This window comes from Chlamydotis macqueenii, chromosome 4 (genome assembly GCF_036417535.1).
Source record: "Chlamydotis macqueenii isolate bChlMac1 chromosome 4, bChlMac1.mat, whole genome shotgun sequence".
In the NCBI taxonomy this organism is placed as follows: Eukaryota; Metazoa; Chordata; class Aves; order Otidiformes; family Otididae; genus Chlamydotis; species Chlamydotis macqueenii.
Genome location: NC_141559.1, coordinates 38,881,716 through 38,894,695, shown reverse-complemented (window position 1 = coordinate 38,894,695; position 12,980 = coordinate 38,881,716). Strand labels below are relative to the sequence as shown.

Genomic DNA, 12,980 nt, shown 5'->3' with positions numbered 1-12,980 from the left:
TGAAATATGAAACACGATCTGGTTTTTTTCATTAATTGTGCTTTTAATAAAGGTTACAAGGATTTTAATGATAGCTCTTACAATGGAACTAAGCCAGTTTAACTTAAAATGAAGCTCTGAAGCATACTTAAGATTAATTTTGTAATCTTGGTGAGCCTGAGACAGGATTATCTGATACATTTTATTTATTCACATACTTTTGTTACTAAGAACCATTTATAACTATTAAGAATTTAAATGTAATATAGATCTACAGGTTCAGATATGGGAGGTCGCCATGCCCTATAAATCTATGAGATTCTGCCCTCCTGAAGTATTATAAAAATGGAATCTTTTGTTGTTCTGTTTTGAAGTACAATAGTTTGAAAGTATTTTAGAGAATTTCTACTCTAAGAGCAGACAGGACTATTTTGTGAAAAATCAGTTTGCAGACATTGTGCTTAAATAAATGCATTATTATTTGTTTCTGACTCATGAATATTTGGTTCAATTTAAAAATCACAAATTCTCCAATCTCTGCTATATTTTACTCTGAGTAAACATAATTCACTGCTATAAATTGTGACACTCCAGTTAAAGTGCCATAAAACAGAGATTGTCTCAAGCTAATAAGATTTCTGACTTTCTTAAAGTAAATAATGTTAGCTGGTTGAACCATGATCGGAGACATTTGGCTTATTTCTTCTTTTCTGGGTTATGCAAAAATGTGCATGCAGATTAAGATTTATAGATTTTAAGCTTATAGCTTTTAGATTTTATACAATTATTAATGTACATAAAGAAATGTTGCATTAGCAGCACATAGGTTTAAGATACCTGGATATTAATTTTTTTCCCAACCAAATTAGAAAAGATAACGAGAAAGTACATTCAGAAGTTTGTTTCCATCTTAGCTGTAGTTTGGCTGAACAATACATTTGCATGGATTACTGGTGGACTTTGCCTCCACAAAGTCTATAGCTCCTCCTTTTCTTCCTTTCGACCCCACTCCAGCTAATGACTCCAACACATGATGATATCCGTTCCTGACACTACATGTTTTCTTGTGGTCAACAGAAGTGGAAGCATGCTCTGTGAAACACAGCTTAAATTAGAGTAGTGCTATCATGATCCATCTCTAGCATGGCACGTGAGGCAGGACATAGGGCTGGGAAGAAAAGAAGTTTGCTCCAACAGTGATCTGCTGTGTCACCCTGGTCCTGTGACACCTTTCCGTCAAGTCTCCATTCGGCCCACATCTGACTTGCTGACTCAGATGGTGGCCTTTTCGGGGCAAGGCATGCAGAAGAATGCCTAGAAAAATGCAGCCCCTCTCTCAGTAGGGATTGCAAGAGGCTGTTGTGATAGCTGTATCATGACAGCAGAAAAGGGACTGAGAAAAGAGAGTATTGAACATAGCTTTTGCCAAGGCTTTAAAGGTTACATAGCTAAATGTTTTGACAGACATCTCAAATTACACACAACAGGATGTGAAAGGACATTTATGATCTAAAATCAATGTGTCTGTTTATTTTTATTGTCTACCATATAAAAGAACGTACCTTTTTTTTTTAACTCTAAGATACTTAATTTATTTGACCTATATGATTATCTGTAGTCTACCCAGTGAAGATGTATTAAATACTCTGAGCTTCTAGAGCATTCCTATTTAAGATGTACAGGATGTTTTTCCACAAGTCCAGAGAGTAAATCTTAGAACTTCACACTAAAATGGAGAATTTTTGTTATACCTTATTTCAATGAAGAGTTAATTCCTAAAAAGATTCTTTTTTTTTGGTGTTACCAGACATCATAACCCAGCTGCATCAAGGCCAGGTTGGATAGGCCTTTGAGCAAAGTGATCTAGTTGAAGATGTACCTGCTCCTTGCAGAGGGGTTGGACTGGATGACCTTTAAAGGTCCCTTCCAACCCAAACTATTTTATGATTCTGTGATTTTTTTTTAACAGATTGAATAAGGCAATTATATTAGGATAACATATTTGTAACTTACAAGATCATATCCCAGGGCTTAAACCAGTTGTTGCTGTGACTGATTATTTAAAAGTATCTATTAGATTTTCTGAAGCTGCACATCCATAAATATAAGAATCATAGAATCAAGAACTATTCTCCAGAGTGAGAAAACAATCTGATTAAAAGATGATGTGAAAGCAGAGAATATGTAAATGAAAAATTTAAAAAATAAAAAATGAAAATAATATCAAATAGTGATAAAAACCTAAAAATGTATAGGTAGGCATGCTAGAAAAATAATCAGTACTTGTTGAGAAATAACTGTTCTTTCTAAACATATTAAGAAAAAGAAAAACCTCACATGACATGTAAGTTTTAGGACTGTACAAAAACCATGTATTCAATACCCATTTCTGATACATATTTGGAAAGAAGAAAGTGGTTGTATTCTTTCTGCATGATGCTGAAAATCTTTACCAAAGATAAACTAGCATTTCTAAATGAAAATATTTTCACAACAGCCGTAGAAGGAATCTGAAAGGAATTAGTTGAGAAACACTTTGAAACGAATGTTATTATACAACAATTTTTTAAATACAAAGGAAATACCAAAAGAACTAGAGGTTTGCAGTGTTATCTGAATACTAGAAAAGAATGAACGTTTCTGAAAACCATTGTCTATAGTTCCTAAGTAAACAACACAGCAGTTAATTCATATGTTTTAACATGGAATTGAAGACCAGATAATTACATTAGGGAGTGTATTTTCATGGTAGATGGGCCTTCTTGAATAAACCTCTAAAAATGCAGATTATCTTTGTCGACAGTATTACTACTAACTTCTGCAGACTTATCAAGGCATCTAACCTACAGTCACGTGGCTTTTAAATTCATTAACGTAGTCCCTTTTTTTTTTCCCTATACAGTGCAAACTTTGGCTCTAAGTATATTGTGGCCAGAACTTAAGTTTCATGAAAGGATTCCAAAGGATTCCAAAGAAGACCTGATCTATTCCTATCGCACCTATTTTTGCATTTATTTTTTTAATTGCAACTGAAAAACACAGTTAAAAAAACCCCAGAAAAAATATTATGAAGTAAAAAAAATTCCAGCACTTTTCCAAGCCCTATGCCTTTCCCCCCACATTCAGCAGAGCTCTTACAATCAGGTTTGTGATGGGAAAGATACTCTTCTCCTAGGTCAAGTCAGTTTTTATGTTCTCCCAGTCAAGCTTTTACTTTCTCTGCAGAACTGAGGAGAAATAGGCAGTGTTCACCCGCTTTGACAGACCTATACACATCTTCAAGTCTCAGTCACCGCACAGCCTCTGCCATTCTTAGTGCAGTAGTGGCACTTGCTCTCCTCTGCAGGAAACAGTTACTTGACAGAGAATAATTATTTTGACCAAATAAAGCCTTGCCATTGCTACAGAGTATATGAGTGGAACACAATGACCTGCGATATACAGGACTGGATGATTTAACATCCTTTCTGGATAAAATCTGCTAAGTAATCTCGCACGCACAGTTTCCTCAGGACCAGTGTAGCAGCTGCTGGGCTTTTTCTCCCCACTGCTCAACCACCCTCCTCCCTTGACCTCAGGTGTACAGGGGCAACTTGCCCTCCCAGGGCCGGCTCTCCCTTACAAGGCACAGATGATGGCTCCAGAGACTCATTCAAACCCATGTTTTCCCATCAGTCATTCTTTCCGGTATCTGTGTCTTTAAGATTAGTTAAAGCACAGCTTTTACAGATATCAGTGGCAGCTGTGACATGAACACTGCCACATCAGGATGATCAAGCCAAAAAACCTAGAAAACCTGCCATATAATTATTATAATTTGCAAAACATTTAGAGTATCACTGCCTGCGCAAGAAACAGGAACAGAAAGCAGTTTTCCACAGCAGAGTTCAGTTGCCTTCATTACATGGCCATCATTTTGTAATCCTCAGCCTCATTCACATTTTGTCTTTATTTTCTACAGCAAATGAATAAGAGGTCGCACAGGCAGCATAATTCACTCTATGTTACTGATTCATTCTTTGAATGCAGTACAGAAAGCACAAGTTTTTGTGGAGCTATAACACGAAGAAAACATAGTATGTGCACATAGGATAAATTAAGAGTGCATCCTTTATCTCAATTCCTAAGCACTGAGTTTGAAAAATTAATAACATTCTTTGATATAGGTAACATCCTGGACTATTAAGAGGAAATCAGCTTTCCTCCAGCATTTCACAACATGACGCTACACTGCATCACTAGTTCAGATCCTTTAGCTCTCCAGACTTTTAGCATTTGAGGCTGTAAAGTGATCCGACAGTATGAATTACCAGCCTCTGAGCAGAGGTATTACACAGGAGGAGACATTTTGCAAGGAGACAGAAAGCAACAGGACAATCTTGAGCTTCCTTCTGGCTTTTTAGCACAGTGCTCACCCCACCAAGCACAGCTCCTTCTTCTGCTCAGTTTCATTTTTTCCTTGCCCTGGCTACTTACTTCTTACTTTCTTGCCTAATCACTACCTGCTTCCCATCCTCCCATCCCCTTCTGTTCGCATACAGTCCTAGTTCTGGTCTCACCATCCTCTAACTTTGTTCTTCAGACACTCCCCTCTTTCAGAGCTCCTTGCCTTTCTCCTTTAATTAATTCACTGTTCCCTGCTGGTTCCCTCTCACACATCCCTTTCATCAGTCTCTACTCTCCCAGACTAACAGCTTTTCTAAGTTCCATTCTCCCTTTCCAAGTAGCATTAGCCTTTTTCCTCACCTCTCTGCTTCCTTGTCCCACCTTCCTCTTTCTTTAGCCCCTGCTTTCAGTCTCCTCACTCAGTCCTTCCTGATACATTTTCACCTTCTATCTCTTTCTGACGCAACCAACACGACTTCCCGATCCTCTCAGCTTCCTGCACCTCCCCACCTTGAACCAGTCATTTCAAAGTCTTATTTGGTGGCTTCAAAGTATGACACATGGCACCACCAGGAAACCCTTGCCAAGATCACTGGTGACAGTTCCTCTGATGGGTTTCACACTGGTCTCTAGGATCCAGGAACATCCATTAGAGAAGGTTAATTTTTACACTACTGCAACTAGGCTTGAGCAGGCTCATTAGCTCTAGCAGGATGGCCTGTCAGTGGACTCTCAGACACAGTAATTTTGTAGAGGAATACTGCAAAAGTCCTTATTCGTTTAAGAAAAGACATTACTTAATACAAGATTCCCAGAATCCTTCAACATAGGCAAAGTATCAGTTTTGCACTTTCTGAAAAATTGAAATGATTTTGATAAAGTTTTGCTTGTCTTCTTCCTCAAAGTGAAAAAGAGTCCACATGGCACATAAAATTTCAGAGCAAATGGTTCAAGTCTGGTAGAGTTGCTGTAAACAGCAAGATAGGTAGCCCCTAGTGCTGTTAATGGAGAGGTGACAGCATCCTTGCCCATGCAGCGGTTGCAGGTAGACCAGCCTCTGCAGATGACAAAGATCTAACTTTTAGAGCTTCGGTTTTCCATTGTGTAGACTTTTCACTACTCTTTAACTGATATTAGAAGAAATTTACCTCAGGAAATCTAGTCATCTTCCCTGATTTTCTGTAAAGATATTAACGTTTGTTGTACATACAGACATACAAAATGTATATTATTATTCTGGCCACAAGGAAGCCAGTCATACTAATGCTTAAGTTAAGTGAAAGCAAAGAGAAATTACCAAAAATATATTATTACACAATGATTGTTTGAGCTTCTGCAAAGGCTGAAGTAATTTCACTTTCCTACTTACAATTCTGGAAGGGATCTTAAAATTTGTTACAAACTATGTAAACAAGAGCACTATTCTGCACAATCATAAACTTGCACTTCTCCAAACAGTTTGGGATGGTCTCTTTCCACATTTGAAAAAAAACATTTGGTATCAGAGATTTTGGCCTTGAAAACAGCTGTCAAGTACATGAAGCGTCAGAAGGGCTAACCAGTTTCAGATGGTTTTAAGAAAGTTTTCCTTGGCATTTTCAAGTGAGGGTAAGGGAAGGAAAAAAAAATACACAAGGAGAGGAAAGGGGAACTGTTGGTACAAGCAGAAATAGGATTGGAAAACTTCCAGTAGGGGCACAGAGCATACAGGGTTAAAACAGTAACAGTCGTAACTGTTTTCCAGGAGGAGCTTGCCAAATCCCTTTTGGAATCCACTTTGAATAGTTTTAGATACTAATGTCACTCTGTTTGTCTTACCGATTGATAAATGAATTGTTTGAGAGTCTGTCACTTAGCCATAGTCTGGGAGGATGAAATAGTTTTTGTCCCCAGAAAGCAAATCAAAGTGACTCTGAAGACACAAATGTGCACTATGGTTGCAGCAATCACTGCAATCACAGTTGATTATTTCACTAAGAGGGAAGATGCGGCCACAGACAGTGCAGTGCTAGCCATATGCCTAAGGAACCTGCTGGCTTTGTGAGGGGGAGGCGAGTGACCCAAGTGGATGTTTCTCTTGGCTACCCATTCAATGCTGTCAGTTCCACAACTGGAGTCTGAAATTTACTTTTCTTTGAGTTACAATTGAGGCTGTTGCGCTGGCAAAAACCATGGCTTAGGTGCTTCTTTGTTTTCAGAGAAACCCTCCACCTGCTATAGTATATTCTAGGAAAGTAGCCAGGCAGTTGTCAAGAGTCGCTGGTGCATAAAATGATATGTAGTTTGATTATTTGGATTTTGGAAGGAAAGGTTTTTGTATAAAAAGATTTAATGAAGAACTTGAAGGAAGAACGTGAAATAAAAGAGCTATTGGAGTTATTTGTGTGCAACTTTGGCTGCTGAGTAGAAAACTAAGCAAATATAGATTGAAATGATCTGGATGGGTCAGGCAAGAGTAGATTTTGTACAATAGATACTTCTCATTTTACTTTTTAAGAATTAGGAGCATCTGTGAGTTGTACAAACTAAAAAAACCCAACCAACAAACAACTAAAAAAAAACCAACACCCCCCCCAACAAAAGTCTACAACTGAATGTCTAGCAGTCCATAAACCACAAACTCAATTTCTAAGCATAACTATACTTCAACTAGCCTAAAGGCTTGAGCAAAGCTTAAATCTATTGCATGGATTAAATCAGCCAACTTGTAGAAGTAGTTACAATTCAGATTGTCGGATAAAACTCTTGAAGGGCAGTGAAGCTACGAACCACGCACTGAGTGAGATTAGGAGAAGTGGCACTAAACATGAACTCATTTTGGTGCAAAATAGAGCACTAACAGGCAGCAGAGACTCCAGGCATGCAACTGTTGTAATCTATGCCTGCACCGCTTCTCTCTCTAACAAATCTAGATGAGCCATGTGGTTTTCTTATAAGTGGTATAATACGCTATATGTGATGAGCCAATAAACACCTAAAAAGTTAATGGCCATCATAACTATAATAGTAGAAGGCCTGTAGTCATTCACAGTTCTCACTTCATGATATGCTTTAATATATTTTGATTCATTTTATAAATTCCACAGCTGAGATTAATTTAACACAGCAGAAATTATGCCAATAATCATTTGCACATCTTTCATGAATGTTTCAACATTTTACTGTTTTGATATAGAAAGCTGAAATGTGAAAAGCTTAATTTGTTTGAAATCTTTTAGATTTTATTCTGCATACCTTGAAGTACTACCTTTAAATATTGGATTATTGCTCATGGATAACATGGATGCATACGAAGCCAGACTTTGCTCACAGGCTCGATAAGATTTCATTATCATAGCCTACTTAATTCCAAATACATTAACACAACCATTTTTTTCATGCTTGCAACTCTCATATTATATATTCCTCCAAAACATAATAAAACTGCTTAGAGTTTTTCCACAGATTTAACTAAGCTCTGCAACCATAAAAATAACTGTAAGTGGAGCTCTATTTTCCATACTTCTAATGTGGGCAATAACCCTTGTGAATCTTACGTTAAGCAGCATAGTATACACAAGTAAACCCAAAAAGGTTTAATTTAAGAGCAAGAGAGAGAGAAAGCTATTGTTCAATATTCAGTCTATTGTTCAGAATTCAGTCTTATGCTCCTATTAGTTTAACAAAACTGTTAGTATTGCAAAAGGTACCTATTTCAACTACACAATTAATAAAACATTATTTTAGTATTGACACAGTGCAACAAAAAGCAATTTTTAATATACAAATTGCAACTAAAGAAAATGATAATCATTAGGAAAATTCAACATATAGATCAGTATCAGCAGCTTCACATGGACAGCTTTACCCAAGTCGAAAGCAGCACTTTCAAACAAGGGACTCGAATGAAATGAAGAAAACATTACTAAAGTAAGCGGAAAGTAAGGTGTAACTCCCACCACATTGAAAAGATTTGTATCTGCAGGAAAACTTAAATTTAACTGAGTCTCCATCTTGCATGCTATGCTGCCTATCATGCTGAATCAGACAGTAAAAATTCCTGTTACCTGAACACAATCTACTTTGAGAGCTACCAATTCTAGCAGCACTGCACAGTACCACTACAAACTACTGAATCGAGCCTAAAATGTGGATTTCATGGCATCTGAAATGAGTCAGTTCTATATGTACCTTCATTAAATATTTACAGCAAGAATTTATGCAACATTTAAACCATTTCTTATTTTTTAATTTCAGTTCATAACTATTAATAGTAACTCTCAAAGCAATAAGTACAAAAATATTTAATGTTTACATGCAGCTAGTAACCTTGAGAGACTGCATTGTACCTCATTTCTATCAAAGAATCATTACCACGAAGAACTGTAAAATAACGCTGAGATATCATAGGTTTCAAAAAAATCCACTACTGAAGTTTATCAGCTATCTGCTTTGCATGCTCAAAACAAGAAAAAAAGCCAGATACACTTACCCTTGGTACCAATGAGCAAGAACACATAGAAGTAAGAGTCAGATGTCATATCTGTCCTTCAGCAGTTCAATGAATAAACTCAATGAATGTTGTCTCTTAAACTGCACACCAGCCAGCACGCTGCTCGTATGGTCTGCTTCTGACAGCCTTCAGCAGAGCATGAAGTAAGCTCCTTCTCTCCCCTGCCTTCCTCCCTTGCTCTCCTTTGCATTAGGTTTCCCTCTCTCCCCTCTCTCTGGCACATATACACACAAAAATTTCCGGGAGCACACCGGCTCTTCAGGCTCTCCCTTACAGGACGGGGTCTGCTCTGCAGTAGGCAAAGGCTGGGCTGTGGATGTGGGCATGAGTCTGCCCCAAAGAAATCTGCTGCTGCTGCTGCACAAAATGCAGCTGGGTCCAGAGAGTTGTCACTAATATTCCAATTATTTTTTTTTTTCTTAAGTTGCAATACTGCAAGAGGCCTGAAAAGTACAGTTTTATTTAGGCAAATCTGTTTGAAATGAAACATTTGCTATAGTTTAGATAAAAACTGGTGGTTTCTCAAGTAAGGGGAAATGGAATTTATAAACAGTCCCGTTGTAGCAATCCAATTGCTCACTGAAGTACAGAAAAATGCACAATGTAGTTTATTTCCAATAACAGCATGTCACAATTTTTACACATTAACCACTCTTCATGACTAATGATAAAGAAAACAATCTGAAAGAGCAGAGAGGGATGTTCAGAAATATATACTTTATGGGAATAAGATTTTTCACAGATTCACTCCTTATTTAGATACTTTGAGGCATCCCTCTCTGGCCCTCAGCTTTACTGTTACCAGTAGATCATGGTATACTCGATCACATATACAGTCACACAGTTAAAAATATTTTTTTATGATGTGAAGGCTAACAACCATAAGCACAGCAAGATATATTTCAAAATGAGTTGGTCACTTGAGATGAACTAGAGATGAGGAGCTAAATTTCATCTGCCCTCAAAGAGATTCAGATTCTTTTATTATTATTTTTTTAAATAGCTTGCCAGGGTGACACGGGTCAGGGAGCACTGGTAACGTGTCAGCAGCTACATCAGGTACTTAAGAAGAAAGCCTCTGAGACAAAGGAAATATGTACATGCATGTACACATATATGAAATGGTGAATTCAGAGAATGAGAAGAATCTATATCATAGTCAAAAGCAAAGTTTCTTGATGTCCAATATAAAAGAATACAAAATAAAGAGGGGGTTAAAACAAAAGGTTCTTGTCTATGGAAGCCCCAAAAAGTCTGTTGGTATCTACCATACCAACACCAGTACTACGCTATACACAGGCAAAAATTGATTAAATGGATTAGGAACCTATAAAAGATTTATTTTATAAGGTGAGGACTAGTTTTGGAGCATATCAAGTAAACCCACAGTTGCCTCAAACCATTATCGAAGAGCTAATCTAACACCTAGACACTCTAGGGCTAATGCCTGAGCTGAAAAGGGCTTCCAAGGTGAGAAAATAAGAGGAAGAAACTGAACTAAGAATGTTAAGAATAAAAGAAATACACTTTCAAGGAAAATTAAAATAAAAGCTCTACTTCTTTACTGCTGGATGAAACAGAACTGATGTTCTAGAGAAAGTTCTTTTCTAGTATAGTTTCCTCTGTGGCTTTCTGCTTCTGATTTTGTCACCTCCATTTGAGATGTTTAGGAACCATATGCATTTTTGGAATATACTATTTTTACCTGATAATACAATAAATCAAGCAAGTTGTTTCTTCAAAAACCAGTCTGACCCATTACAAAAGATCAAGATTTTCTAGCTCAGGTTAAACAGGAAAAACCTCAAAATGTGGTACATACCACCCACATACATTTTTTGAAGTTCTGTCCCAATGGGAGTTGTCAATTTCCAGCCTTCCTCTTTTTCAAGGACCTTTAGCAGGGATACTCATTAAAGTTAATTTTGCTGCGAACACTTGTTCTATGGAAAATCCACTGAGATCTTCCTTCTTGTAAATTACTTATACATTCATAATAAGTATACATGAAGCAACAGCACTTTCCAGCCAATTCTCTCAGTATAATTATATTTAAACCAATAAGTTAGAGTTGCAAACATGCACATTGCTGAACTCTGGAATGCAGAGCAGAAGAAGGAGGAGAGGCAAGCTCATTATTAGAGTAAACCATTAAACAGGGCATTACTAGCTTCTGAAAAATAGTTTTACCTTACTTGGAAGCATTTTTACTTCTTCTTTGAAGAAGCACTTCTGTACATTAGAAAGGTAATAAGTACTTCTCTCCTGCCTAAAACGTAAAAAGATACAACATTCTGGTGTTTTAGAACTCTCTTTTCAAGGAAACAATAGACTTTATGTGCTATTTCCTTATGGAACAAAGAAATAACATATCAGAATTACATCTTTGTTTGAAACAACTTTGAGAAGACATTCAGTTTCATTAGGATGGTCAGTACCTGCTTGTATTTCTACTTACAGCAACTCTATGACTGAAACCCCAAAGACACCACAGAAAACTATAGCACAGGTTGTGACGCAGATGTTTACCTCTGGGTTACAAGAAATAAGCAGGTTCAATCAAATTCACTGGAATAAAAAAAGGTGTCATTTGACTTCTTTACTAGTTACTGACAAATTCTGGTAGTTTGACCTCTGTCTTTACAGATATCTGGTGCCCATCTAAAGAGTTCTAAAATGGCAGTTTTTAAAGTGTAGGAACCTATCTGTCAGATCAGTGGGGGACACCCCTCCTGCCCCCAAACATGCACGGTCATTGCGCTGTCAGCACCACAAACTACCAGAAGACATTAATGAACTGTTTCACTAAATCAAAAAAATTATGGCTATTATTTTACTGAGAAGAGTCACCTCATGTTTCTACTACAAAGTGTTGGAAATTAAATACAGGGCTTAGAATTAAATAATGGTAATTATGAGGCACTTGCAGACAAACATTGCTAGCAAAGTTCTAGTACTTTGTAATCTTTTTTTTTCTGTAATTCACATTAGATGCTATGGCAGAAGGAAATTCCTGCAGGTAAACAAATCATAGTTGTATGCATCACCATTGTAAGTGTCACCATTAAAAATACACTATGCTGTAAATCATTGCAGAAGAAAGTTAGAATTTCTTTTCAGCCTGAAGAAAAACGTTTACTTACCCACAGGCTGCAGTCTCCCTTGGAGGTTAACAAATATTTTACCTCAAACTCCGACTCAACACTCTGACTCTACTCAGAGTTACAGCTGGTGAGCTTCAAGCAGATTCAGTACAGGTGGAAGCGAAGATACCTCTAAGTTTTAGTCTACATGGGGCAGGCAGATGCATACAAACTCTACCTGTTACCATATTGCTCCAAGTACTAATTAGTCCGGTTCTCATTTTCCTAATGTGGGAATTTTCCTTGGTTTAGTTAAGAATAGTTTCAAGGATGCTTTATGTAATGTATCAAATCAAAGACCCACAAGACAATAGGTATGGTAATAGTGACTTTATAACTAAGAGTTACTTATTAAGAAAAGTGAAATTTCAGCTGAAAATACTGGCTAGATTGTCATCTGTTTTGCTGCCCTTGTGAAACACAAGCAGTGCAAAGTGAAGCACTTCAAGTAAAACAGGGCCCACGTTGCCACTTGCAGTCATGAAGACTGTATAGTTCATCTTTAGAAACGATACCCCAAGAAGGGAACCTCTTGCTTTCTCAGCCATTTGATGGACAAACTTTAGGGTTTGTATTATAGCAACGTGAATAATTAATGTGCAGATAAGGCTTCAGAACATGGCACTTAAAATGTAAATCCTCCATTATGTGTGTCAATCCTACAATCCAAAAGATTTAACTGTGCAAATGAACATAATTGGCTTAATTATGTTCAATTTAATTTGCATTGCTTTCAAAGCTCCATTGGTATGCTTTGCAGACAGTGCAATTGAGAACAAGACATTTATATTTTCAGGGCAACCGTTACCTTTGGAGGACATATTTCTTATTTAACACCTACATCCATATTACCTGAGTTTGCAGCAAAACAAAATAAAGGACCTTTTAAGAAAAGTTCAAGAATACCTAAGGACAGAAAGATAAGACCTCAACTACAGCAGCTCTTTCCAAACACTACGTTGGACTGCAGTACCTTTATC

The 12,980-nt window shown here is 37.1% G+C and overlaps 1 protein-coding gene across 1 annotated transcript in view; it reads right to left on the bottom strand.

Annotated features, from left to right (window-relative positions):
- Nucleotides 1–8,935, bottom strand: part of RXFP1 (relaxin family peptide receptor 1) — a 48,269-nt gene extending 39,334 nt beyond the window's left edge. Inside the window, exon 1 of the mRNA XM_086746777.1 lies at nucleotides 8,837–8,935. Within this exon, the coding sequence (XP_086602903.1) occupies nucleotides 8,837–8,885 (49 nt within the window). The 5' untranslated portion in view covers nucleotides 8,886–8,935. The remainder of the gene's footprint in view (nucleotides 1–8,836) is intronic.
- Between the last annotated feature and the right edge of the window lie 4,045 nt (nucleotides 8,936–12,980).